The sequence below is a fragment of the Meles meles genome, chromosome 21 (genome assembly GCF_922984935.1).
Source record: "Meles meles chromosome 21, mMelMel3.1 paternal haplotype, whole genome shotgun sequence".
Lineage (NCBI taxonomy): Eukaryota > Metazoa > Chordata > Mammalia > Carnivora > Mustelidae > Meles > Meles meles.
This window is the reverse complement of record NC_060086.1, coordinates 40,427,600-40,455,535: the sequence shown is the minus strand read 5'-3', so window position 1 is coordinate 40,455,535 and position 27,936 is coordinate 40,427,600. Positions and strand designations below refer to the sequence as shown.

Sequence of the window (27,936 nt, the reverse complement as noted above, 5' to 3'; positions counted from 1 at the left end):
AGCCACGTCTCTGATTCCAGAACCTCAGCCCCGAAGCACCAGGCTAAAGCACTCTGGCCCGGAATAATAACCCAGGCATCCTAACGCCTGACTCGGTAGCTGCACTGGACTCTCGTTCTCTTTGGCTGAACACGCTCTGCCCCGTTTCCCCATCTGCGGCGCGCCCAGAAGGGCCAGGAAGGGTCCTGAGATCCATTTCCACTTCTGTCTGGTGGCTGCGACGACGCGCCACACACAGTAGGACAGCAGCTAGGAAGATGCCCTCCATACCTACCGCGGCTGCAGCAATTCTCTCGCGTCTCTCCCCAAGCCTCGCGCGAAATCCATGACCGCCGGAAGCGGAAGTCGCCGGAGCCGGAGACCGGTCCGAACTACACTTCCCAGAGTGCCCCGCGCCGCGCTGGGAAATTCTGATACTTGGGCGCCCCTGGGGTGTTGTGGGGTGCAGCTTTGCCTTGGGGTTCAACACGAGAGGCGGCTCTGCGAGGGGATCGAAGGGTGGCTTCATCCTCAGGGCAGCCACGTCCAGGTTACTGAGGCCTGGCCAGCCCCTCGTGGGCTATGTGCATCAGTTTGCACATCTGTGAATGGGGACGTTAGCCGTTCACGGTTGTATCAAATTCAAAACCATTCATACATATTTTCCAAAGCATATTGAGACCTCCCATCTGCTAGCCGCAGGCGTTACCACAGTGGTTAGCAGGCGCTTGTTTTCGCGAAACTCAAATTCTACCAAGAGAGTATCTTGGAGATAGATCTACCTTGATCTTCATAACTAGGAGGGTGATTTTAAAAAAAGATTTTATTTATTTATTTGTGTGACACAGAGAGAGAGAGTACAAGCAGGCAGAGGGAGAAGCATGCTCCCCACGGAGCAGAGAGCCTGAGATGGGGCTTAATCCCAGGACCCTGGGATCATGACCTGAGTCGAAGGCAGAGGGAACCACCCAGGCACCCTAGCAGGGTGGCCTTTCATAGGTCTTCTTAATTCCATATTATTGATTTACCAACCTTCCTTGGGTATCTTTAAATCTTACATTCCTTTCTAGAAGAATAGAAAGGCCTCCCATGTCACAGAACAGCAGTTAGACCTCTTGCACAACCCTCCAGCACTGAGAGCTGTAAAGAGGCACCACTAAATCCACTTGGAATCAGGACCTGTTATAGACCACTGCACCCACTCACTGATTAAAGACCCCCCCCCCTCCCCTCCCCACTTTAAAACTCTCCTAACTAGGCAGAAACCAGGGAGTTGGCTTTTGGACAAGAGTCCCACTTCTCCGCAGGTGGCTGGCCTCCTGAATAAAACTCATATTCCTTTTCAAACAATATTCATCTTTTGAGTATTGGCCTTTGGAGGGACAGGCAGCTGAAGTTGCGATTTGGTAACAAGAGGCATACAGTGACGAAATCATCACACAAGTATTCCTTGAACACATCTAGCATATTCCTGCCCCAGGGCCTTTGCACTAGCAGTGGCTTCTTTTCCCCTCTGTGTGGAATGCCAGGACCCTAGTTATCTCTGTGGCTTATTGCTTTACTCCTTCACATCATTACTCAAGGTTCCTTCCCAGTGAGGTCTTCCTGACCCCTTCCTCCAATTATAAACCCTAGACTGTCCGATACCTCTTAAATGCCTTACTTGCTGCTGGTGCACCCATCGCCATCCATTATGCCCACATTTTACTTATTTTATTAGGATCTTGTTCCACCTAGGTGCAAGCTCCTGAGGGCAGTGACTTGGTTTTGTTCCCTGCTGAACCCTTAGCCTCTGTAGTAGCACATAGCGGACCCTGAAGTTCTCTGGGTAGGATTAACACATGGATGGTTGTAGCTCTGCCTCAATTTTTTTCTTCAGACTTGAGAGATAGTTGACAAGTAAGATTGTGTTAAGTTTACACTGTAAGGATTTGATACACGTATATATTGTGAAAGGATCGCCACAGTAAGGTTAGCACATCTTTCACCTCACGTAGTTATATCTTCTTTTGAGTGTGGTGAGAACATTTAAGATCTGTTCTCTGGGCCACTTTCAAGTATAAAACATATGTTAACTATAATCACTACACTGTATATTAGATCTCCAGAAGTTTTTCTGTCTATGACTGCAAGTTTGAAGCCTCTGACCTACCTACGTCTGCTCTCCCCCATATCCCAGCCCCGGGTGACCACTGCTCTACTCCGTTTCTATGAATCCAGCTCTTTTAGAGTCCCCATATGACCAAGATCATGCAGTGGCACCTGGGTGGCTCAGTCAGTTAAATGTCTGCCTTTGGCTCAGGTCATGATCCTGGGATCCTGGGGTCGAGCCCTGCATGGGGCTCCCTGATCAGTGGGGAGTGTGCTCCTCCTTCTCTCTCTGCCCTTCTCTCCCTCTGGTGTTCTCTCTCAAATAAATCAATAAAATCTTTTAAAAACCAGGCAAGATTGTACAGTGGTTGTCTTTACTTCTTTTTTGTTTTCTTTCTCTTTCCTTTCTTCCTTCCTCTCTCTTTTTTATTTGCAAAGTGGGGGCGGAACAGAGGGAGAAGGAGAGAATCCTCAAGCAGACACCCCACTGAGCCTAGAGCCCCATCTGGGCTCCATCCCAGGACCCTGAGATCACGACCTGATCCGAAATCAAGAGGCAGATGCTTAACCAACTGAGCCACCCAGGAACCCTGAGAAACGTAAGGTCTAAAACAATCTCTAAATATAATTGCAGAGCCCAGGGTGTGTGCTGGTAGATATCCCTGCTGTATTGCCTGGGGCTATGTTGACCTCAGGAATGTGCTCAATCCCTCTGTGGCAACATGCTGCTTCTGGGATGCTGGTGTGGATTGTGTGGGTCCCTGAAGGCCCCAGGGAGTTCCTTAAGCCTAGTTGGCAGGTCTGTGAATTGGTGGGGTGAACAGCTATGAGGCAGGTGCTCTAGGGTTGGTTCACTTACAGTCGGGTCCCGACCAGCTGTCATGTCCAGGATGAAGCGGATATAGCTCTGTCCTTACAGACCTCCCAGCCTGAGAGGAAGACTGACCTGAAAACAAACCATGTGATACATGCAGAGCAGGCAGCCAGTAATCAGCCTGGGGAAGTCACGGAGGGCATCGTGGAAGAGGCAACTTCCAGCTCGTGGGATGGTTAGTTTTCAGTGTCTACTTACCCGGACCAAGGGATGGCCAGACAGCTGGCAAGATCTTATTTATGGGTGCATTTGTGAAGGTATCTCCAGAAGAAACTGGCATTTGATTTGGTAGACTGAGTAAAGAGGACTGCCCCTCCCCACTGTGGGTGGGCTTTACCCAACCTGCTGAGGGCTCTAAAGGAGCAAAGAGGCAGAGAAAGAATGGATTTCCTCCCCCTGCTTGAGCTGAGACAACAGTCTTCCCCTCATGCTGGTCTGCCTGTGCAGGGCAAAGAGGAAGACAGGAAGGGGAGTTTGGGGAAGATAGCTGAAGAGGGGGACTTTTTAAGCATTTATGACGCAGGGCCTGGCCCTGTGCCGGGAAGGAGGGTTGGCAGCCATGGCAAAGCCTGATTTGGAACTTGGCTCTGGTTCTGGGGCGAAGGGGCTTGTGGTCCAAGGTACATGCTCCCAGGTCTTCAGGACTCCCCCAAGGGCCTGGGGTCTCACACCGTTATTTAAAAAAAAAAAACAACACCATACTTTTATTTGATGATAGCTCAAAGAAATCATCTACAGGATGCCTTTTGTTTTCAAAGCACAGTTTTTCATAAAAAGCAATGTCCGCCTTTAATACATGCTCTAGTACATAGGTTTGTGTTGGGGGCTGCCGAGGACACTGGGAGCCCCGAGGCCCGGGCGCCCTGGTGCTCAGCACTCCTCGTCATCTTCAGAGACATCCTGGGCCTGCTGGCGCACCTTAGACGTCCAGGGGGTGGCCGGGGGCCCTCCAGGGGTCGGGGTCAGGTTCACCCAACCAGGCCCGCGAGGCAGCTGGTGGCTCTCGTTGAGTCTGCAGACACGGTAGTTCTCGTAGTGGACGTTGTGGGTGATGTCCTTTAGGTCTTGGAGGTGGGAGCTGGGATACAGGCAGCGGTTCAGCCAAGGCCCTGCCACAGCTTCCCCCTGGGGTTCCTGCAGCCCCCCTGCCGGGCTCCCCCATCCTCACCGGATGAGCAGGTCTCTCAGGAGGGGAAACTCACAGTGCGCCAGGTTCTCCACTGCAAGACAGGACAGGAGCGCTGGCCCTGCTCTGCCCGGCCTGCCCTCAGTGCGTACTGAGTAAGCGCCTGCTGTATGCTGTGTACCCCCGATATCCACCGTAACCCTCTCCCCACATTTCTCACTGTCTTATCCCACCTCCCATTCATTCATTCATTCATTGCTTTGTTCCCCGGTGCCTGGTACTGGCGGTTCCTAAAAGAGTTGAATCAATGAATCCACTAACCGTTATTGTATCCTTAATAATTACTACATTACATTATATACCATATGTACCGTGTATATCATATCCTTTTAGTAATTATATTGGTAAATTGGAGGCTCAGGCCCTGGCTGCTCCTCCTTCACTTCCCAGTCTCCACCTCAGGGAGGCCTCCCTCTGCTCCCTCAGGTAGCCCTGTCTCCCACCCCACTTTGTCCCACCTGTCATCGTCTCATCAGCTCTATGAGGACAAGAACCCTGCCTGTCCTGCTTTCATTGTATCCCCTCAGAAACCACATATAGTCTGCCTGGCACGCAGTAGGCCCACAGTAAATTCTGGTGAATGCCTAGGGTATCTTCTGGGTGCTGGCCATTGTGCAAAGCAGTGGCCTGTCCTCTCCCAGCACCCTCCATGTGCCGATGTGCAGTTCATCGACTGCACCAAAGCAACTGGCTATGACATTGATGTTGTCTTCGTGCCCATTTTACTGTGAGGAAACTGAGGCTCAGAGAGTCGGGGAATTTGCTCGAGGCCTCCCAGCTGCAAAGAGGGACTTGATCCCAGGTCTGTCTGTTTCCTGACTGTGGGCTTGCCCACTCTGGGCCCTTCGATAGGTGCTGCAGGTGCCAAAGGCAGTAGGATATGCCTGGCTTTTCACCCTCACCCTCCCCTGCATTCTCTGCAATGTCGCTGCACTGACCTTCAATGATGCCCCACTTGGTCTTCCGGCCCAGGACACACCTCCCATTCACCAGGTGCTCTCGGTCAGCCCCGACCACAGCAAACGGGATCCGGTCCTGCAGGAGATGAAACAGAAGGGTTGGTCTTGCCTGGGAGGTGGGGAGAGGTCACTGAGGTGCAGCGGGAGAGGCACACTGTCCTCTGTAGAGAGAGAAAGTGGTAGAAGGAGCACAGAGATCTGAAGGCAAAAGACATGGGGCTTCTGGCTGGTTCGGTGGAGCCTGGGACTCTTGATCTTGGGGTTGGGAGTTCAAGGCCCACGTTGGGTGAATAAATAACTTAAAAATAAGATCTTTTTTTTTTTAAATATTTTATTTATTTATTTGACAGAGAGAGAGAGATCACAAGTAGGCAGAGAGGCAGGTAGAGAGACAGGAGGAAGTAGGCTCCCCGCTGAGCAGAGAGCCCCATGTGGGGCTCGATCCCAGGACCCTGAGATCATGACCTGAGCCAAAGGCAGAGGCTTAACCCACTGAGCCACCCAGGCACCCCTAAAAATAAGATCTTAAAAAAAAAAAAAGGCACCAGGTACAAAATCTCATCAATGGCTCAGTTTCCTCATCTGTCAAGGGGGAGTCAGAACGGCACATCCACAGGTTTTGTGAATGTTTGGGAAGTTTACCCAAGGCCACAGTAATAACAATCTTGTGGATGGCCCATCTCTTACCCGGGAAACAGGAGCTGCGATCACCTTCATCAGTTATCGTGAGGGTTAAAATACACAGGTTTGTAACCCAGGACTCGGCAACCTACAGTGAGCGACCCAGATTCAGCCGCGCCTGTTTTTCCACGTGGAAAGCCTGTCAGCCTGTGGCCCGTCCAGTGATCTACTCCGGTCCAGGCTGCTTTCCTGTTGCCACAGCAGACGGTGGGGACTGTGCAGGAACGGCTTGGCCCACAGAGTCTAATACCTTTATCATTATCTCGGCCCCATCACACACAAAAAAAGACGTTTGGGGGTGCCTGGGTGGCTCAGTGGGTTAAGCCTCTGCCTTCGGCTCAGGTCATGATCCCAGGGTCCTGGGATTGAGCCCCGCATCAGGCTCTCTGCTCAACGGGGAGCCGGCTTCCTCCTCTCTCTCTGCCTGCCTCTCTGCCTACTTGTGATCTCTGTCTGTCAAATAAATAAATAAAATTTTTAAAAAAATTTAAAAAAGATGTTTCTCGAGCCCTGCTGAAAATTCTAGTTGTTCACTTGCTCATGGTCAGAAGTGGAGAAGACTCGAATCCATAAACTGCAAAGTGCAATCCAGGGCTTTATTTATTTCTCCGAGAGTTAATTTGTGATGAGGAACAACACGGACGCTAACAGCAGCAAGCTATCTGTTGCACACTTAATAGGCGCCAGCCCGTGGCAAACCCTCAATGAACGTTTGGTGTCTGGATGATTTACTGAGATGTCAGGTTTGTTCTCCTTATACTTCCGGTTCTGTTGGCCAGGCTGCTGCGTTCACAGGCCTTGGGGCAGAAAGCAGAAGGTGGTGGAGGTCGAGGCTCTCTCAGTGTTTCAGAGGAACTCCTGTTCGTTGGAATGTATGGAGACACTGGGTACCAGCTGGGAAGGACGGCCATGTGCGGATGTGCGGGTTGTTTACTGTACAAAGGCAACTGGCCTTGAGGCTGTGTAGGGCCGCTGCCCTGCAAGCTAGAAAGGGTCCCCTGGGGAGGGAGTCAAGTCTAGGGTGATGGATGATGGATGATGAATCCCAGGCCTTACCAGGGTCCTTTGTATGATCCAGACAAACAGACATTAGATGCACCGCAAGGACAGCAAGGTGGGGGTGTGGAGTCCTAATTCACTTGATTTGGGGAAAAAGAAGATATTAGCTACTCTCCCCTCCACCTGCTCCTTTTTTGGAACGGCTTTACTGGGATAAAATTCATGTACCATAAAATTCACTCTCTTTAAAGTTTCAGCGGCTTTAAAGGTACAGTTCACAAGACTGTGCCCTCATCCCTACCATCTAATTCCAGAGCATTTTCACCGCGCTGAAATGAAACCCCACTCCCATTAGCAGTCACTCCCCATTTCCCTCCCAACCCCCAGCCCCTGGCAACAACCCCTAACCTACTTTCTGTCTTTGTGGGATTTCTCTGTTCAGGGCATTTTGGAATGGAGTCATATAATTTTTATCCTTCTGTTGTCTTGCTCCTTTCAGTTAGCTTCATGTTTCCAGGTCTATCCATGTTGGGGCAGGTTTTCTTTCCTTTTTAAGGCTGACGGATATTCCATTGTGTGAACACGCCATGTGTGTTCCTCCGTTCAGAAGTCAATAAGACACGTGCGTTATGTCCACTCTTAGCCTATGGCAAGTATTTCCGCCAGGAACACCCGTGTACACGTTTTTATGTGAACACAGGTTTTCATTTTCTCTCCGGAGTGGGACTGCCGCTGGGACTCTGCTAACTTAGAGTTTAACCTTTGGAAAGACTGCCAGATTATGTTCCGTTTGGCCTTCCCCCCCGCGGCGTGTGCAAGTTCAACTTCTCCACATCCTCACCAGCACTTGGGATTGCAGTTTTTGATCGCGGATGTCTTAGTGGGTGTGAAGTGGTATCTTGTGGTTTTGATTTGTTTCCCTTATGACAGGTGTTATCGAACTGACATCTCTTCGTGTGCCTCTCGGCCACCTGTTCAAATCCTCTGGGGGAATGTCCGTTCAAAACCTTTGCCCCTGGGGTGCCTGGGTGGCTCAGTGGGTTAAAGCCTCTGCCTTCGGCTCAGGTCATGATCTAGGGTCCTGGGATCGAGCCCCGCATCGGGCTCTCTGCTCCGTGGGGAGCCTGCTTCCTCCTCTCTCTCTGCCTGCCTCTCTGCCTAGTTGTGATTTCTCTCTGTCAAATAAATAAAATATTAAAAAAAAAAAACAAAACAAAAACAAAACCTTTGGCCAGGGGTGCCCAGGTGGCTCAGTCGGCGAAGCAACCAGCTCTTGATCTCAGCCTAGGTCTTGATCTCAGGGTTGTGAGTTCAAGCCCTGCGTTGGGCTCCACACTGGGTGTGGAGCCTACATAAAAAACCAAAAAACAAAAAGCTTTTGCCCATTTCTAAATTGGGTATTTATCTTATACTGTTGATTTGTGAGAGTTCTTTACAAGTCCCTATCAGAGACATCATTTGCAAGCATTTTCTCCCGTTCTGTGGGTCGTTGCTATGACCCATTTCTTGGTCACTTTTTGAGTCTGTGGATGTATGGGGGTTTAGACCTGCTAGGAGTATGTGCCTCCCTCTTGCCCCAAGCTGTAGAGAGAGATGAATCTGCAGATGGGAAGGATGAGTGGAAAGAAAATCACCCAGCCTCGGTCACGCCATCCTGCCCTCCCCGTCATGGCCTCCTACCCGGATCTTGCTGTTGAGGATCCTGTCGTTGATGTCCTCATCGAAGCATTTCTGCGGGTACACCTCGATGCAGTGGGTCCTCAGGTTGTGCTGGATCTGGGAACGCAGGTGACCTTATCTCATCCTGTGTACTCTGCCTCCTCCTTGCCCCCACCAACCCCATCACCCTGAACGTCCAGATCACCCTGCGCCTGAAGCTCTCTCGCTCCTCAATGGTCAGGCTGTCAGCCCGGGCAATCACGGGCACCACGTTCACGGTCTGGGACAGCCGCTGTAGGAACTCAATGTCCAGGGGCCGCAGGCTGCTCCGATGGGGGTGATGGCAGTGGTGAGTGTAAGTGGGGGGGGGCAGCCCCCAGCCCACGCCGGGGATTTTCCCTCCTCCACCTCCTCCTCCTCCTCTTCCTCTCGTCCTGGGCAGGGTCCCTCCCCCAGCAGGCCCAACGACCTCACCAGTGCCCCGTGGGCGGCACGAAGTACACGCAGCAGTGCACCCGGGTGTCGGGGATGTGACGCTGGCGGGTGATGAGGATCTCCTCCTGCAGGTACAGCTCATACTGTTGGTTGATGTAGCCGAGGATGGGGTCCCAGCTGGGGCCGCAGACGGACGGATCTCAGAGACCCGCCCCTGGGAGCCCCACCCCATTCCCCGGCTAGGAAGCCCAATGGACCTGGTCGGCCCAGGACACAGGACTTTCAGTCCTGTACAACCCAAGGCCCTTGGTTACCCAGGCACCCTCCTCCGACTCCCCAGAATCATGAGAGAGACCCCCTGCCATGCTCAAGCTGGGGCTCAGCTTCCCTGCTCCTGAAATGGGGACAATATGAGCACTTACACTTTGCAGGGGTGTGGTATTCAAAGAGCTAAATTGTCACAGCCTGGTTCATTGCCACAGGGAACTCTTGTGTCCCTCTCCCTTCGTCCCTCCTGCCCTGGTTGGGTATTGTCAACACAGCACCCCAAAAGATCCTTTTACGAACAGGAGTCGGAGTATATCGCTTTTCTGCCCACCCCGCAGTGGCTCAAGGAGAGCCAAACTCCTTACATTGCACTAGCAGGCCCCACGCCATCCCACCGCAGTTTCCTGCCTGCCCTCTCCTCCTCCTCTCCCTGCCGCTCACAAACCGCCAGCCACACCAGCCTTCTGGCAACAAAACCACCACAGGGCCTGTGCACGTGCCACTGTGCCTTGAACACTCTCCCCCGCGTTAGCACACGGCTCATTCTCGCATCTCCTGACAGTCTACCCAAGTGTTTCCTTATCCGGGAGACCTTGCTTGATCGTTCTGCTGAAAACTGCAATTCTCTGACTGCTCCTGACCCTTTCCACTTTCAGAGATGTCCTGCCTGGATGACAGAGCTGAGGCTCATCCCGTGTATAACTGATTTATTGTGCTCACTGCCCCACTGCTCCATGACAACGTAAATTTCAGGTAGAAGAAGATGTTCATCTGTTTTGTTCGTTGCGGTGTCCCTGGGTCTAGAACAGACCTGGCACACAGGACGTGCTCTCCGAGGCACTCTGTGCAGGCCTGGCTTCTCGGGAGCACAGAAGGAGCAGTCCGACCGTCTCTGCTTCAGAGGGCCTGCACTTGGCGGAATGTTCTATAGCGGTGCTTTTATGATTCTTCACAGTTTTTTGAACAAGGAGTCCCACATTTTCATCTCACTAGGTCCCCCAGTGAGTACTTATGCAGCCAGTACTGAGTGTGTGTGTGTGTGTGTGTGTGTGTGTGTGTGTGTGTGTGACCAACCAGTCACGGGGTTGGGGTCTCATCGAGAGCTTAGAAGCACTCTGCAAGGTAGATGTCAACATCCCCAAGTGACAAAAAAGGAAACTGAGGCATGGAGCGCTTCCATGAGCACTTCCAGCTTACATGGCTGGAAAGTGGTCTAACCTGGCGGTCCTGGCTCTGGAGTGTGGACTTCTTTTTTTGTTTTGTTTTGTTTTAAAGATTTTATTTATTTATTTGACAGAGAGAGAGAGAGATCACAAGTAGGCAGAGAGGCAGACAGAGAGAGAGAGGAGGAAGCAGGCTCCCTGCTGAGCAGAGAGCCCGATACGGGGCTCGATCCCAGGACCCTGGGATCATGACCTGAGCCGAAGGCAGAGGCTTTAACCCACTGAACCACCCAGGCGCCCGTGGAGTGTGGACTTCTAACCCCTGCTATACCATAACCTTGATTGAGCAACTATTTTGTATGCTAGCCAGCAAGCTCTGACATTTCCGTACTTAACTCCCTTCAGTCTTGGAGGGATGGTTGCACGCACCCATTATACAGACAAACAAACTGAGACTCAACGATGCCACAGCCACAGCCAGTTTAGGTTGCTTCAGGGCTGGGCTGTTTCCCAGAGGCCAGAGGGGCAGGGGCAGGGACTACCAGGGCTCGGCCCCCACTCCCGAGGACTCACCACTTGTCATTGTTGATCTGGTCCCCGAAGCCGGGCGTGTCGGTCACGGTCAGCTTGAGCTTCACGCCCTTCTCCTCGATGACTGTGCGGGGAGCGCAGAGTGGAGCGAGAGTGGCGGGGGTGGAGTGGAGTGGGGGGGGTGGGGGGTGGTTGTCACTCACTATGTGTCACCGACTGCAGCTTCAGCGTCTGTGGTATAGGCGTCTCCAGGTCCAGCACGGTGGACTTCCATATCTTGGACTTGAAGAGGGTGTTCACCATTGTGGACTTGCCCAGCCCGCTCTGCCCTGGGGGTAGCCGGGGGACAGCAATGGTGGTGGACGTTTTAGGCAGTGCTTCTCAGGCTCTTAAATAGTTTTAGAAAGGGAACTGTTTTGTAAGCATAACATACAGAGAAGTGGGCAGTATCGTCAGGGTCCCGCTCAATGTTAACCCCCCCTTCTTATTGAGGCAAAACTCATATGATTAAAAAAAAAAGAACCATTAGCTACTTAAAGTGAATGATTCAGTGGTGTTCAGTACATTCCCAGTGTTGTGCACCCATCACCCCTGTCTAGGTCCTGTTAAAAATAACCCGCATCGTGGGGCTTAACCGACTGAGCCACCCAGTCGTCCCCTGGAAATGTGGTCTTAACTCGTAGGTCAGGAATTTTCTGGCCAGCATTAATGAGGTTTGGTCACATGGGGCTCTCCATCCCCCAAAGGAAAGGGAGGTAAATCACCTGGGACCGCAGCGTGTCCCCTAAGGGAAAGTAGCCTTGCCTGGAACAATCCTTTCCTTTTGCTAATTCTCCTTGCACCACCCCCCTCCCCACTTCTTATAAAAACCTTCCAAAACAACAACAACGACACAACAACAACAGCCCCAAAGCCTTACAGCACAGCCCCGTGGAGCTCCCCTCTCCTTGTTGGACGGGATGCTGCCCGATTCATGAACCATGCAATAAAGCCAATTAGACCTTCCAACGGACTAGGTTGAATTAAAATTTTTTTCTTTATTTGAAGTAGGCTCTGGGGCGCCTGGGTGGCTCAGTGGGTTAAAGCCTCTGCCTTCGGCTCAGGTCATGATCTCAGGGTCCTGGGATCAAGCCCTGCATCAGGCTCTCTGCTCGGCAGGGAGCCTGCTTCCTCCTCTCTCTCTCTCTTTGCCTGCCTCTCTGCCTACTTGTGATCTCTGTCACATAAATAAATAAAATCTTTTAAAAAAAAGAGAAATATTTGAAGTAGGTTGAAGTAGGCTCCATGCCTAGCATGGAGTCCATTGTGGGGCTTGAACTCATGACCTTAAGATCAAGACCTGAGCTGAGATCAAGAGTCGGACACTTGACCAACCATGCCACCCAGGCACCCCCGAATTTTGAGTTGTTTTTTTTTTTAACAAAAACAAACATTTGCAAAAAATCCCTAAAACAAATCATTTGCATTGCCCCCCAAGAAACCCCACAGTCACTGGCAGTCCCTCCCTGTTCTCCCCCCATGGTCATCCTTGGCAACCACGAGTCTGCTTTCTGTCTCTGTGAATTTACCTATTCTGGACATTTCCTACACACGGAATCATGCAATATTTGTCCTTTTGTGTCTGGCTGCTTCCCCTAAGTATCCCATTTTCTGGGTTCATCCACGTCATACCAGCTGTGGGGGCTGCGTTCTTTCCCATGGCTGAATAATGTTCCATCACGGGAACAGACCACGTTGTGTTTATCCATTCAAGCTGATGGGCAGTTGAACGCATTTCACAAATTGAACAGCTCACAGACACAGAGATGGAGCACACAGCTCCCCACAAGCCCACTCACGTCTCCTGTCTGGCTCCTTTCGCTTGACGCTATTTGGTGAGATACACCCAGACTGTCTGTTGTTGTAGACAGTCCATTCTCCCTGCTCTGGGGGCTTCTCAAACTCTGTGGACCACACCTTGTAGGAGGGGGCACCTTGCTTCACAAGGACACACCTATGTGTAGCTAATGGACGTGGTCCTTAGGGATGAGCCTCAGGGAGGCTGAACCCTTCCCTGAGATGCACGAGCCCTCTCTGGGAGTCGCACTTGGCTTCTGCCCCGGCGATACGGCAAAGCAGAATTGAGCTGATTCGCGGCAAATACAAACCAGATTTTGCAGCCCTGGGTTTGCCAAAAAGAATGCAAAAGGTCTCATGGATCATTTATTACATGGATTACATGTCAGGTCATGATAGCATTTTGGAATAGTCTGAGTTACATAAAGTAAGTTATGATTAATTTCTCCTGTTTCTCTTTACTTCTTTAAAAGTGGCTACTGCAAATTTTAAAAATGATGGTACATAGCTCATGTTATATTCCTATTGGACAGCACTGCCTTAGAATAGCACTCTTCATGGGTGTGACATGCTCCAACCTTTTATGTTCTGTTGTAGCTAGTTTGTTTTGTTAAATTGTAGTTTTGGCCTACAAAATTAATTTTGCATATATAAAGAGGCAATTCTGGAGAACCTCCTGAACGCCAGGCCCTGTGCTAAGCCGGATGAGGAAAGGGGGCAGAAAGGGGTCAGGGACGGTGCACAAGGTCACCCACTGGTAGGTGTTAAGGGCTGGGACCAGGATCTGGGTCTAAGGTGTTCACCACTTCCTGCCACAGTCTCCCCTTTCATTGCTCGGTTTGGGTTTGACTGGGGCTTCCTGGGTAATTCTTGTCTTTTAATGCCTCAGGGTTTCTAGATCTTCAACTATGACACCTGGTGAGGGGCCATTATCAGGCCCTTTACAGATAGGGAGACTGAGGCTCAGAGAGGTGAAGCGATGTGCCCGGGGCCCATAAGGTTGCATTCATTGGTCCGTCCTTTGAGTCCCCGCCCCTCACTCACCCACTACCATGATGTTGAACTCAAACCCCATCTTCATAGCCTTGATCTTCAGTTGGTCCAGCACGGCATCAATGCCCACATAGCCAAGCGTCTCACAGGGTAGCGTCCTGGGGCTGGAGGGTCTCGATGAGCAGGGGGAGGGGGACTGCTTCATGGGGTCCATGGGGCCAAGGACACAGCAATGCCTGTCATCTGGGTGGGTGGGAAGAAGGGGGTCACTGGGGCCCCAGGAGGGACCCCTGAATTCTCATGTCTGGACTCTGGCTCCTGAGCCCTGTTGCCAGGCACCCCCCCACTCATGAAACTCTGTCATCTACCCATCCTCCACATCTCCATGGCTCAAGGGCTTTGGGGTGAGGTTCCTGGAGGACTGCCTTTCAGGGGAGGCTGAACCCTTCCCTGAGATGCACGAGCCCACGAATCTGTTCCTTCCCCACCAGTCCCCTCCCCCGGCTTCTTCCCGCCCCCACCCATGGTCCAGGCAGGATACTTGCTCGGCTACTCCCCACCACCTCCCGCAGAATGTGACCAGCCTGGCAAAGCCCAGGGTCTGGACCCGTGGGGACAGAGAGAAAGGGAGAAGCAGCTTTTGTGTGGCACCTGATGACCTTGGGACTCTGAGGGAGCTTCAGGGGCCTGTTCTGTCCTGGCAGACCCTGGTGAGTGTGGTGAGGGACACAGGACAGGGTGACAGTTAACTGAAGAATCTGAGCTCCACCCCTTTCCCCTCAAGGGGGTGAGGTGTGGGGGAGTGGGGGGGCTCCTCTACAGCAGGAAGCTGAAGGCAGGGACAGGTAAGACCCTTCCTTTCTGAACACTACCCTAAATCCTTACAGCGACCCCCGCCTCCTGTTACAGACGGGAGCCCAGGGCCTCTGGGCAGGTCCCTCAGCCAAGGTCACCTAACTGGGCTAAGCGGGCTTCAGCCGGTCCCTCTGACTTCCAAATTCATATCCCTCAACCACTCTGCTAGGAGAAGCCAACCTGTGATCCACAGCCGGAAAGCAGAACATCTGTGTGTCCTCTTCGGTCTGTCGGCTGCTGGTGCCGGCACTGAACACTCCGAAGACTGATTCGGGAAATACTCACCCCACACGCAGGCTGTGCATATGTAGATTGTTTAATAATCATCCCCGGCGCCGTGAAGCCGAAGCCGTTACTCCCTCCAGTTTACAGAGAGGGTCTGAATCAGGTGTTCAAGGTCACCTAGTGAGGAAGCGGTAGGGTGGGTGGGATCTGCGTCCATGTTCTCACCTTCTAACGCCTCTTCTCTTGTTCACAGGAACATCTAGACTTCCGGTGTGTCTTAGAGAATGTGAGCCCTGGTGATTCTGGCCCCAGCCCACAGCTGATGAGCTGCCCTCTGTTGCTGGGCCATGAACTCTCCAGTTTGCCGTAGTCCTCACCCCTCCCTAACGTGTCCCTGATGTTTCTTATACCAAATCCATCTCGCTCAGTTCTTTCCCACCTGTTTCCTGGCATGTAAGCAGCCCTTGGTGATGCTGGCAAACATTTTCTCTGACAGCCTGTGCGTCATAATGTCTCTATGGCATGTACCCTTCAGCCCTGCTGTCTGAGCGGGAGAGCAGCCACAGACAGGCAAAGGGTGTGGTTGTGTGGCCATAAAAGTGTTTACAAAAGCAGGAGGCGGCTTGCTGACCCTGCTCTGCCTACGGGAACTCACCAAGTCTGCCCTAGTCCACTCACCTCCACTGTCCTGAGCCCCAGTTAGCTTCTGTCCCTCTCTACCCACGCCCTTCTGCTCCCCTGCCTTCCACACATCTACAAGGCAGAGGCTCAAACTTCATCTTCAAGACTTGAGGCTGGGCAGGGCCTGTGGTGGGAGGACTGGGCAGAGCCTGGCCTGGAGCAGAGAAATCTCTCAAGCCATCAGTCCCCAGCTCTGGAGGGATACAGGAGCCTGGCCTGTATCTCATTCCCATCAAAGCGGATGAGAATGTCATGTGTGGACGACTGAATAGTACTGGGGACTGCTGGACTGGCCCTGAGCTGGAGGAGATTTGGCCTCTGGAAATGTCCCCTAAAGAAGTAAGCCACTGTACAGAGAACACCCCTCCCCCTGCCAAAAAATCACATGTGAGTGGCAGTAGGGCTCTGAACAATTTGTAGGGGGGAAGCGAGGCTCAGAGGGTGGCCACTCTCACTGCAAGTGAGATAATCAGGTTTGCAGAAAGCAGCAGTCACCTGCAAGGTGCCCTTGGCTATGTGGATTGTGAAAAGTCCAGGGTAAAGTGATGTGAGCAGTGTGAGCCTGGCTGCTGAGCCCAAAGGAGTATGAAGAACAGAAGACAGGGGGGATCACACCCACAATTTGGGTGAGTAACACACAACCATCTAGGGTGTGTTTCTAGAGCGTCTCATCGGGCTAAGAAGTGTTAATGCGGATTATTCCGTTCAGTCTAAGACAAGAAGGGGGATGCTATGTATACACCCATTTTACAGAAAAGGATACTGAGGCAAAGAAGATCAGGGATTGTGCCCTAAGGTCACACACCGGTGGGTAGTAAGGGCTGGGAGCAGGATCCAAGTCTGGGGGGTCTAACCCATGTGAAATATGTCCTACCACATGACCTCCCCATCATTGCTCTGCTTGGGTCTGGGGGCTCTAATGGGGGTTTTTGTCTTTTAACAGCTTGGAATGTCCCAGATTTTCTTTAATGAAAAGGTCTTACCTCCCCACTCCCACCACGGGGAGGTCTTACTTACATAATTGAAATGAAAAACAAGAAACAAGGGTCTGGGTGGGAAGTCTAAGGGTCAGTGGGGAGAGGAGCGGACAGAAGGCCTCCTGCCCACACAGCCCGGCCAAATGGTGGGGGGACAGGGGCCACAGCTGCGGACCCCAGGGGACAGGGACAGAGGGAGAGAATCTGAAGCAGATTCTATACTAAGCACGGAGCCCGAGGCAGGGCATGGAGCTCACTTTGGGGCTCAATCTCACAACCCTGAGATTATGACCTGAGTTGAAATCACGAGTTGGACGATCAACCAAATGAGCCGCCCAAGAGCCCCAGTGCTTCCCTCTTTTTAAAAATTGAGGTAAACGGTGGTTTTGTCGGTTAAGCGTCTGCCTTTGGCTCAGGTCATGATCCGGGGGTCCTGGGATTGAGCCCTGCATTGGGCTCAGCAGAGAGCCTGCTTCTCCCTCTCCCACTGCCCCTGCTTGTGTTCCTTCTCTTGCTGTCTCTCTCTCTGTTAAATTAATAAATAAAATCATGGGCACCTGGGTGGCTCAGTTGGTTAAGCAACTGCCTTCAGTTCATGTCATGGTCCCAGAGTCCTGGGATCGAGTCCCACATCGGGCTCCCAGCTCCATGGGGAGTCTGCTTCTCCCTCTGACCTCCCCTCTCATGCTCTCTCTCACTCTGTCTCTCTCTCTCTCAAAATAAATAAATAAAAATCTTTTAAAAAAATCTTAAAAAAAATTGAGGCTGGGGCACCTGGGTGGCTCAGTGGGTTAAAGCCTCTGCCTTCAGCTCAGGTCATGATCCCAGGGTCCTGGGATCGAGCCCCACACTGGGCTCTCTGCTCAGCAGGGAGCCTGCTTCCTCCTCTCTCTCTCTGCCTGCCTCTCTCCCTACTTGAAATCTCTGTCAAATAAATAAAATATTATAAAAAAAAATTGAGGTAAAGGGGCTCCTGGCTGGCTCAGTCAATTAAGTGTGCAACTCTTGGTCTTGGGCTGTGAGTTCAAACCCCATGTTGGGTGTAGAGCCTACTTAAAAATAAGTAAGTAAATAAGTAAAATTGAGGTAAAATTCACATAAAATTAACCATTATCTGTTCTTTTTAAAAAAGATTTATTTGTGGGGGCGCCTGGGTGTCTCAGTTGTTAAACGTCTGTCTTGGGCTCAGATCATGATCCTGGGGTCCTGGGATGGAGTGCTGCATCGGGCTCCCTGCTCTGCGGGAAGCCTGCTTTTCCCTCTCCCCCCTCCCCTTGACTGTTTCCCTCTCTCGCTCTGTCTCTGTCAAATAAATAAAATTTTAAAAAATATTTAAGTATTAGAGACAGTGGGGTCTTGGAGGATCACAGGGAGAGAATCTTTAGGGAAATTCCCTGCTGAGCACAGAGCCCAAGTCGGGCTCAATCCCAGGACTCCAAGATCTTGTCTTGAGACAAAACCAAGAAGTAGGATGCTCAACCGACTGAGCCACTCAGGTGCCCCCCTCCCCCACTGTTGTCCATTCTTTCTTTTGAGCAAGTAAGTGGCAGACCGGAATTGAGTGCATTCACAGTGTCATAATGCCACCACCCCTGTCCTGTTCCAGGCATGTTCATCACCCTAAAGGAAATGCCATCAGCACTAAACACTCACTCCCTTCCCCACCCCCCACACCGCCTAGTTCCCCAGCCCCTGGCTACCGCTAGTCCCTGGATGTGCCCATTCTGGACGTCTCCCAGAAACAGAACCCCACTCTGTGCTGAGTGTTGAGTCTGGCCTCTCTCACCACGCGGCATGTCTTCGAGGGGCATCCGTTTTGTGGCAGGTGTTAGGACTTCCATTTCTCTGTGTGGCTGAGCAAGGACCCAGTATGGACAGATCACATGGGCTGTTTCCACCTTTTGGCTCTCGGGGTGAGTGCCGCTGGGAACATTTGTGCCCAAGTCTTTGAGAACCTGTTCGCAGTTGTCTTGGGTCTACACCTGGGAGCGGAATAGCTGGGCGTTTGCTATCACTGCGTGTGACTTTGAGGCACTACCTGACTGCTTTCCACGGAGGCTGCAGCCCTGCCTCTCCTTTGGCAATAACACTCCGGTTGCTCCAAAATGACCCTGCCTCTTGCAACAGGGCTGGGAGACGTCGGAATGGGATGGAGGGATTGTAGGGACTCAGGGCAGGAGACCCTAGAATATGGCGGCCAAGGGCTCTGGGGTCTGAGTGGCTGGGTCCCAGTTCTGGCTTCTCTGCTCACACTGAGTATGGCCGGCAGGATCATGTCCCCCACCAAAGATGTTTTCATTCTAATCCTTGGAACCTCGGAGCAAATATGTTAACTTACCTGGCAGAAGGGACTTTGCAGACGTCACTCTGATGGTGAGGTCATCCTGTGGGCCGATGTCATCACGGGGGTCCTCGTCAGAGGGAGGCCAGGAGGGTCAGGGCCAGAGAAAATGAGGATGGAAGCAGAGACTGGAATGGACAAAGGGATGTGCGTGGCCGCTAGGAGCTAGAAAAAGCAAGGAACAGATTGTCCTCTGGAGCGTTCAGAAGGAACGCAGCCCTGCTGTTGGTTCAGACTCTGACCTCCAGAACCATGAGACAATAAATTTGGATTGTTTCAAGCCACTAAGTGCAGGGGTGATATGTTCTAGCGGCAACAGGAAATGAGGACATCAGGTGTGTGACTTGAGCTGGTTGCTCGACTTCTCAAGGTGATGCCTTTCCTATCTGTATGTGGGGAGAACGGGAACAGCCCATTTAGGATTGCCGTGAGGACACATCCGGTAGTGGGTGTGCGGTGGTCTGGTTGGTCCTCAGCCTCGCTGAGATGTTGTCCCCTGCTAGACCACAAGCCCCAGAAAATGTGTCCACCTGGGGCAGGGCCGACCTCAAGTGCTGAGCAGTCTTGGGCCCTTGGTGGGCCTGGATGCGTGTGTGCTGAAGGAAGGGAGAGTGAGAGCTGCCTTTGTGGTCGGCGTCAGGCCCCCAGGTCCCCAGATCCCGGGGGAAGAGCTCGTTTGAGAGGACAAGCATCTTCTCGTAAGGATTAATGTGAAGATTAGAATACAGCAAACAAGGACACAGAAGACTCCTAGTACGGTGCCAGCAAATGCCACCTGCCCAGGAAAGGGATGTGGAACGAAAACATTTCCCTCCCTCCTGTCTTCACTCATGAAGTCCACAGCGGCCCAGGGTGCACTGTGTTCCAGACTGCTTGTCTGGTCGACTGAGAAAACGTGAAAAATCCCGGAAGGAAGAGGGTTGCGGGGCCCGTGGCTCGTCCATGGGTCCCGCAGCACCTGCTGCTGTGGGGAGGCTGTGAGCACACCGGCTGAGGGCACAGGCCCCGCCCTCTGGAGTCTGGCCGCCCCCGGGAAGGGTGGGACCAGTTGCCAAGGTGCCAGGGCCTCGGGCGGCACCTGTCGCGGATCCGGAAGCAGGAAACAGTTGTTGGTGTTCTCAGGACCTGGGACCTGCCTGGCTGGGGGAGCTCTGAGGCTGGTGGGGGTCTGGGGTGGGGCTGCCGGGGGGAGTGGGAAGGGACAGGGCAGGGGCGGAGGGGTGGTGTGGGAGGGGGCAGGCGCAGGGCAGGGGCTGGACTGCGGGAGGCCTGGATGCCGCCCAGTCCCAGAGAACAGGGTTCTGAGGTAGCCCTGGGGGGCGGGGGCAGGTGGCACCCAGAGGCCTCGAGCGGAGATGGACTTGGCAGAAGACCTGGAGAAAGAGCTGGAGACCACAGCCCAGGAAGTGCTGGGGAAACTCCGGAGTGGTGAGCTGTTCCAGTCCAACTGGGACACTGCTGCCTTCATCATCTTCCTCATCTTCCTCGGTGAGTGTGGCCCTGGCCTCTGGCCCCCCCTTGGCCTCCTGTCCTAGGCCTGGCCGAGGGCCATTATCTGGACACCCGTTCCGCCCCCAGGCACCGTGCTGCTCCTGCTGCTGCTGGTCTGTGTCCACTGCTGCTGCCGCAGCTGCTGCAGCCGCCGCGCCTCCAGACCCCGGAAGGTGAGCCCCGAGCAGGTGAGGCCCGCCAGGCAGGTGAGGCCTGCCTGCCGCGGCAGCAGCCTGGAACTGCACTGCGGAGAGGGGGTTGCTGGGGCTCCTGGGGAGAGGGGCCGGCGGGGCACACACGAGGGAAGCCCGGCCAGCCCCCTGTGCCTCTCTTGCAGGCACAGCGCAGGGGAGTGGATAACTTGGCCCTGGAACCTTAACGCAGCAAGCCCCTCAGCCCCCCTGCCCGTGCGTCCTGCCGGCAACAGTGCCCATGCCTTGGTTGCCCGGAACTTGAGTCTGGAGTGTGTTCTGAGCTTCCCTTCAGGGGGTGGGCAGTGTGGGCACTCGTTGCTTTCTCCGGATGCCCGCCTGCTCCCCCATGGCTTTCAGCGGGCTGGACCGTCGCTCCAGGTCACACGGCAACTGCTGACGGGAGGGGAAGCTGGGCTCCAACTCAGTGGCCCGAACCCCCAGGTTGAAACCTGGTCCCCAGCCCACTTGGTCCCTTGGCAGTCTGGAGGACCCCCTCAGAGGTGGGACAGGAGGCCAGGGGCTCTGTCATTGGGTACCCCACCCAGGTGCTGATGATCAGGGACCCCCAGCTTGGTCCTCACTCAGACAGACAAACAGACAAGACGCTCCAGGTAAAGTCAGATGATCTTTATTTCCTGGAGCCCTTGTCAGGGGTGCGGAGCAAACACATTCAAGGGGAGCACAGCGAGGTGGTGGTGGTTCTGTCTGCCCTCCTGACTCCCAGGTTAGGGCCCTTGCCCACTCCTCACCCTCCAACAAAGGGGAGAGTACGACTGCCCGTCACCATCCTGACGCAGGTCAGAAGGCAGAAAGAGGAGGGAGGAGAGCCCTGGGCCTGGCGCCACCCCAAGTCCAAAGGTTCCCGCTGTGAAGGGAGGGCAGGGTTTGGAATGTGTGCCACCTCTGGGCTCTGCCTTCCGGACCACCCCCCGTAAAAGAAAAAGCAAGCCAGCATCCCTGTCTCTCCGCGCTTCCAGTGCTCACTTCTATCTGTGCAAATGTGATGGGCAGGATGGGGCGGAGAGGGAAATAAATAACAGCCCACGCTGCCTGGTTCTGGCTCTGGCCAACGTTCCTGGGGGGCACGGGTGAGGGGGACAGGGGCCACTTCCCTGGGGGTCAGGCTCTTGGGTGCTCTGCTCAGAAAGGCCTGTAGCTCCAGTAGCTGGAGAACACGGAGATCTAGGGAGGGAGAGAGGTGGGGGGACATGGTGAGTGGAGGTGTCAGGGGGCTTGGCCCCTACTGTAGCCTGTGACCCAGGTGAGGGTTCAAGGTCATTCGGGGGCAATGTGTCAGGGAGAGGGTATTGCTGCTCAGCCACACCGTGGCCCATCTGCCTCGTGTGTGCAGAAGGCACAGAGGACCTGGAGATTTGGGGGTGCTTTGGAGGTGTGACAAGAGCCCCTGGAACCCCTCCGAAATGAAATGACTTAGCAGCCTGGTATCTGCTGGCCCCATCTGTCTGAGAGGCCCGCCCCGCCCCCACGGTCCCCACAGCCCACCTTATCCTTGAGCTGCTGGCAGAGCTGCAGGGACACAGTGAAGAAGACTAGGGCGTCGTTGAGCCACGGGATCACACACTCCACCTTGTGCACGTGGCTCACCTCCAGGCGCTGGGAGCCCCACTCGCTGAGGGGAGAAGGAGGGTCCCTGGGGGTGGCCTGACGAGCCCGGCCCCCCGGCCCCCCAGGTGTGGACGGTTGGGGCGGGCAGGGAGCTGCAGGGCGCGGTACTTACAACATGGCCCCGGGGCTGTGGAGCACAGCGCCTCCAGCTGGGCGGAAGTTCTAAGCAGAAGAGCACCAGACCCAGTCAGGCCCGAGGCTGCCAGGCACTTGGGGGTGGGGGGCAAGTGGGGTCCCCCTCACCTTGGTGGAATTGGGCTGCAGGGCGTGCAGCTGGTACACAGTGAGGCAGAGCTTATTGAGGTTGATGTAGACATTGACGAGCAGGTCGGAGGGCAGCGCTGGGGCAAACATCCGCTGGGGACAGGGACCGGGCAAGCAGGTGGCATGAGGGCCAGGCGGGCACAGCTTTCCCAGGACTGCCTGGGGGACCCCACGCCCCATCCCACGTACTGGGGCTTCCAAACTCTTCCCAGGTGCCCCGGGGAGCTTCCTGCACCAGGCTTGGGAACCACTGACCCAGACCCGGGGTATTTGGGGGATGCAAGATGGAGGCCCAGAAAACTGCACAGACCTAGACCTTCGACTGACAACAGTTTGGGGTTTCCAGGACCCTGTCACACCCGTGTCCCTCCCAGAGGCAAACTGGGCTCCTTGGTGGGGATTCCCTCTCCCGGAGCAGGGGCTGGCCGAAGGCACTGACCGTGAGGCCACTGGCAGCGATCTCAGGCAGAGTAAGGGTGGCTGGGGTGGTGAGCCGGTTGCGGGCTCTGGTCAGCTGCAGCATCACAGCGTCCATCAGCTGCGGGGAGGCAGCCGGTCACAGCTGCTGCGGGGGCAGCGCCCACCCTCTCACATCAGGGAGGGACCAAGTCATGGTAGCGCCCAGCTCCTGCCTGTGTGGTCCCATTCTCACGGCCTGAACTCCCCTAAGGTGGGCCTTGTTCAAGGGGCAGATGTTTGGGCTCCAGCTGCGGGTGGGGGACGGGACGTCCGCACTGCTCACTATCTGTGCAGGAGGTTCTACCGCATGGGGTCCCGGGTGCTGGTCCAATGGGGAACGGAAGACGGAATCTCCCTGGAGTTACTCCCAGGGGCGTGAGGGCTTTGTGGATGGGGCTGCAGGCAGTGAAGGAGCTTAGAGGAAGGGGACTTAATCCAGGCTGGGTGCAAGGAGCCAGGGGAGGCTTCCTGGAGGAGGTGACAGGATGGGCAAGTTGAGGTCCCAAGGTAGGCACCAGCCCCGTTTTCAAAAGTAAAGCTCCAAAGTGCTAAGGTCACGTAGCTAGTCAATGGTGGAACCATCTGGAACTCATCCTTTTCCTTTGACAAGGACCAAAGCTCTGGCCAGGGCTCCTCAGAGCCTCAATTTCCACTGCTTCCAGGTATTGTCATGGGAATGGGACTGGGGGTGACCCGGCTTCTAGGAAAGGGAAATTTTGGGTGAAGGCCTGGGGGCCGCACCGCCTACACGCGGGGTGGTCACAGTTCTGGGAGGGAACTCAGTCCCTCTAGTTGTAAGTTTTCATAGAGGACCCAGAGGTCCAAAGAGGGTAAGTGAATCACCTAAGTCAGGGTCAGAGCTAAAGCACGAATCTGAGGCGTGTCAGCGCAGCCCACCCCTCCACACCACATGAATTCACTTTGCGAATTCCAGGGGTTTCTCTCCGTCTAGGAGGGCTACCGCTTCCCGAGCATTTGCCAGGGGCTGCTTCACCTGCATCATCACAACTGCCAGTCATGACGCCATGGCACCCTTTTGGAGGTGAGGCTGTTGAGGCACAGAATGGCTAAGAAAGTGACCCGGGGCTGTGAATCATTTGACTGGCTGCGTGGACATGTCTATTGAGAGGTGATGGGGCGACCATCGGCTGACCTGAGGCTGTTGGGGGCAGAGCTCTCCAGGGGCCTGGTCAGGGGTCAGGACCAGGAGTGGGGATCCTGCTTCTCCTGCTCCTACAGGCAGCTCACCTTGAGGACCTCTGCTCCTGTCCTGAACTGGTAGCTTTCATCCCGGTTGGCGAGGAGGTAAATGGCCTGGCTTACGTGGTTCCTGGCATCCTGGATCTAAAAAAAAAAAAAAAGCCCACTGCAAGGTCAGTGGGCCGGGCCTCAGGAGGAAGAGAGGCCAACTTCAGAGCAGCCACAGTGTCCAGGGCCCCGGATGACAGGGCCGCACTCTGAGGGACTGTCCTCCTGGGAAGGCTGGGGTGGGTCTCGGCTGCCTGACCCCTCTCCGCCTGCTGTCCTCTCTGTGCCCACTGAAAGCCAGGCCCTGACTGGGTGTTGGGCATATGGCAGACTGGCAGGCCTGCCATCGCAGAGCTCCCCTTCTAAAGGAGAACAGATAGTAGCAGGGCAAAGGCACAAGAGGACAATACACTGAGTGACTTGCGTAAGGACGAAAGGGTGACTCTGCAGGTTGGGGGAGGAGGAGCCTCTGTAGATGGACGTCAACGGAGGCCCCAGGGAAGTGCCTCTTGAACATCACCCAGTGAAGAGTAAAGCAGTGAGAGGGCTCCAGGCAGAGCGATGAGCATGGGCAAAGGCCCTGAGGTGGAAAGGCAGGGTCCAATCACAGAGGAGTGTGGACTTTGTCCCCAGGAGCTACTGGAAGCCCCTGGAGGCTCTGTGAAGGGGAGCTGCCTGTTCGAGAGGATCCCTGAGTTTCCCACTGGGGCCCAGAGGCCTACAGACAGAGCAGGTTCCCACCTCCCTCCAGGCTAGACTCTGGAGTCCCAGGCACTGCCTGCCCCAGCTTTGCTGCTAGGAAACAACTTCCCAGGCCTGCTGCAGCCTTAAATCCCCCACAGCCACCCCAGGAGGCCTCAGTGCCGCTCAGGCCTGCCCCTGCCTGCCCTTGTGGCTTGAGCCCTGGCAGGAAAAGGGCCCGATTACCTGTTGCAGCTTCCACTGCTTGTCCTCTCGGAAGGCAAAGTGCAGCAGCTGGTTGTTCCGGGGAATCTTCAGGTTCACGTCCTGACGGGCAAGAGTGTATAAGCAGGAGGACCCCTCTCCTGCTTATGGCCACTCTGAGCCCTTGAGCAGGGGGCAGACATGGCAGCTCAGGCCCCAGCCAATCCACAGGGCAGGAAGTCTCCCATCCTCCCTGGCATTTGGGGTGTGAACAGGGAGGTCAGGAGACAGGAACTCAAGCCCGAAAGGAACCACAAAGAAATGAAAGGGAACAGAGAAAGAAAGGGGAAGGTGGCCTCAGCTGGGAGGAGGTGGTGTGACTGTGGGCAGAAAGGGAGCATGGGTACAGGCTAAGGGACTGAACACCCACTCCTGGAGGAGAGGCACCTTCCCCCACATCTTGGTGCCTGGCACAGACGGAGCTCAGATGTTGGCTGATTCCACTTTGAATCGGGGCCAGCCTAATCCCTCCAATGCCCACGCTTCACTGGGCCCAGACTCAGGGCCAGGCCGTGTGCAAAGCACCCCCTTCCTGCACCTCTCACTGAAGCCACACACCAATTCCAGAGGTTGTTTCGGGGGCTGGGTTGTTATTTTACAAATGAGGAAACCGAGGCCCAGAGAAGTCAAGGATCCTACTCAGGGTCACACAGCCAACGGGTAAAGGCAAAGCTCAGCAGGAGGACCCCCCACTCTTCCCCACTGGATCCTCCAGCAGCAGGGAAAGGGAAGAGGGGCTGGGGGACTCACCGCCTGGCTCAGCGCGTCCCCTTGCAGAGTCAGCACGCCCTTCACCTGGTCTGTGCTGCAACATGCGGGGGTCAGAGCAGTGCCTGCGGCTGCCCTTTCCCACCACCTCGTCCGCCCAGCAGGTTGCCCCTGCTGTCACAGGATGGCCCAGGCTGCCCCACAGCACACCCTCTGCATGTTGGGGCTGAAATCAGTCTGCATGGCAGGGCCTTGGCAGTACAGCCACCCCTAGAGGGTATCCTGGGTGTCCCCCTCACAAGCAGTCCGTCCCTCCTGTTTCAGCTCAGCCCTGGCTCACCTACAGCTGCCGAGGATGAAGTTCTCTTGCTTGGCAGGCCCCTCGGTGCCTGCACCAGAGCATGGCAGAGTGAAGCGGAGCGAGGCCTCCTGGAAGGGCAGAGGGGAGTGGAGTAAAGTTGACCCAGTCCAGCTCACCTCTCCTTCCAGAAGCCCCATTCCTGGGCTGGCTAGGGGAGGGACAAAGGAGAATAGTTTTCCAACCTCCAGGGCACCTTCCCATTTCCCTGGCCCTTCCCCCACCACCTGAGTCTCAGGTCCTACCAGAGTGGATAAGCTGTTCCTTTCACATTCCCTGGACGCCTACCTCCTGCCCAACTCGGATATAGAACAGAGATGACCTCCAGTCTGGGTTAAGATGTTTGAGTGTGGGGGAGCAGAGTCAGGGAATGACAGTACTAATCGTAACTGGAAATTCTGGCCATAGCAGGCAATGTCTGGACATTTTTGTGAGTTGATTTGTCTTCACAACAGCCCTGTGAGGCCAGTACTGCAATCTCGTTCTCGCGAAAAGGAGGCCCCATGAGGTTGAGTAAGGTGCTGGAGACCTTGAGATCACAGCTTCAAAGGAAACCTTCCTTGAACCCAACCCTGACCGCCTAGAGCACCCCCCCTCCCCGCCCCTAGCCAGGGGCTCATTCCAGGCCCACCCCATCACGCTCACACAGCTGCTTGTGATTAAGTGGGCAATCACATAATGGTGTCTCCACTGGACGCCAAGTCCACTGGGGCAGGGCCTGGTCTGCACAACGCAGGTCGCGTCCACAGCAGGCACTCGGGAGGCAGGCGCGGTGCCCCGGGAAGGAGCCGCAGCGGGGCCGGCCTGCCAGAAACCTTACCTTGAGGATGTCCTGCAGCTGCCGGAGCACGGCGTGGACCTCGTCGTGCAGCAGCCAGCGGAACTCCTCCTCCTGCGGAGACAGGCCGGCGGTCAGCCGCCGGGGCCCGCCGCCCCCCACCCTACCCCTCCCCGTCTGCGCGCCTCACCAGCACCGCTCGCTCCGCCGCCGTCGCTGCCATAGCGGTCGCCATCGCCGCCGTTCGCCGCCCAGGGACCGCCACCCGCCCGCGGTCCGCCCGAGGCTCGGTCCACCGGCCGTCCGTGCGCCCGCGGCGCGCTGGCCCACCTTCGCCGCCGATTGGCTGCGCGCGCGTCCGCCCCACTCCCGGGCCCCCTCCCCCGCCTCCGGCCAGCCGAGCGAGCGGTTAGAGGCTGGCGACTGCGCGGACCTGCCTGCGCCGGCTCTCCCAAGCCGCCGCGAGCACCTACCGCGAGCGCAGCGCGCTTGGGCACCGCTCCCGGTGGAGCGCGGCGACCGCTTATCCCGCCCCCTCCCGGCAGTGATAGGGCGCCCTGCTCCGCTTGCGCTCACTGATTGGCCAACGGGCGGCTTGTTCTCGTCGCGTCCGGCGATTGGCCGGCAGGGCAGCTTGTTCCTGCTCGGCTTTGCCCTCCGCGCACTGAGCTCTCCGGCCGGGAAGAACCCGCCAGCTGAGCTGTTCCCGCGCTCCCGACCCTCCTCCCTCCACCGCTGGGCGTGGAGGGTCTGGGTGCAGGTAGTGGCCACTGCTGAGATAATCAGTCACAGTTGTGTTACCAATAAAGGTTTTATTTTGCTTGCAGTAGCTTTTTGTTAATTGCACGAAATCATGTTTTTGCCATTTAAACATTATCACACAATCCTATTCTGAAAGACAAATGTTCATTAAAAACAAAGCAAAAATAAAAATTCACAACCTTAATTACCTAGATCTGTCATTTAAAGGAGGTTTAAAGGAAAAAAAAAGGGTCATGGAAGAGGGGCTTTCTTACAAGCTTTTTCACAAGTGTCACATTTTCTCCTAAAAGGGAAGGATTTCAAAACAAAGGTGAAATAGCTTAAACAGAAATACTCATAAAAAGAAACTTTACAGAATTGTCAACAATATT

The 27,936-nt window shown here is 54.8% G+C and overlaps 3 protein-coding genes across 6 annotated transcripts; 1 reads left to right on the top strand and 2 right to left on the bottom strand.

Annotated features, from left to right (window-relative positions):
• Nucleotides 1–1,078: 1,078 nt before the first annotated feature.
• Nucleotides 1,079–21,470, top strand: SMIM22 (small integral membrane protein 22). 4 transcript variants are annotated; one of them, XM_045994095.1, is made up of 5 exons: nucleotides 1,079–1,084; nucleotides 3,934–3,940; nucleotides 20,062–20,220; nucleotides 20,311–20,411; nucleotides 20,561–21,470. In XM_045994095.1, exons 3-5 carry the CDS (start codon nucleotides 20,088–20,090, stop codon nucleotides 20,600–20,602), a joined length of 276 nt encoding a protein of 91 aa, XP_045850051.1. In that variant the 5' UTR covers nucleotides 1,079–1,084; nucleotides 3,934–3,940; nucleotides 20,062–20,087; the 3' UTR covers nucleotides 20,603–21,470. The 4 variants fall into 4 exon arrangements, with proteins under 4 accessions (XP_045850051.1, XP_045850049.1, XP_045850050.1 ...); XM_045994093.1 differs by lacking the exons at nucleotides 1,079–1,084; nucleotides 3,934–3,940 and adding an exon at nucleotides 19,771–19,892; XM_045994094.1 differs by lacking the exons at nucleotides 1,079–1,084; nucleotides 3,934–3,940 and adding an exon at nucleotides 19,797–19,888.
• SEPTIN12 (septin 12) lies at nucleotides 3,701–14,152 on the bottom strand. The gene is made up of 9 exons (XM_045994097.1): nucleotides 13,705–14,152; nucleotides 11,028–11,153; nucleotides 10,867–10,948; nucleotides 8,903–9,040; nucleotides 8,634–8,751; nucleotides 8,450–8,545; nucleotides 5,069–5,165; nucleotides 4,113–4,164; nucleotides 3,701–4,022 (listed from the first exon to the last, which is right to left on the bottom strand). Exons 1-9 carry the CDS (start codon nucleotides 13,865–13,867, stop codon nucleotides 3,815–3,817), a joined length of 1,080 nt encoding a protein of 359 aa, XP_045850053.1. The 5' UTR covers nucleotides 13,868–14,152; the 3' UTR covers nucleotides 3,701–3,814.
• On the bottom strand, nucleotides 21,030–27,170 carry ROGDI (rogdi atypical leucine zipper). The gene is made up of 11 exons (XM_045994092.1): nucleotides 26,994–27,170; nucleotides 26,846–26,917; nucleotides 26,008–26,096; nucleotides 25,710–25,764; nucleotides 24,942–25,022; nucleotides 24,015–24,110; nucleotides 22,747–22,845; nucleotides 22,287–22,400; nucleotides 22,156–22,205; nucleotides 21,921–22,047; nucleotides 21,030–21,599 (listed from the first exon to the last, which is right to left on the bottom strand). The coding sequence occupies exons 1-11, from the start codon at nucleotides 27,036–27,038 to the stop codon at nucleotides 21,558–21,560; spliced, it is 870 nt and encodes a 289-aa protein (XP_045850048.1). The 5' UTR covers nucleotides 27,039–27,170; the 3' UTR covers nucleotides 21,030–21,557.
• Between the last annotated feature and the right edge of the window lie 766 nt (nucleotides 27,171–27,936).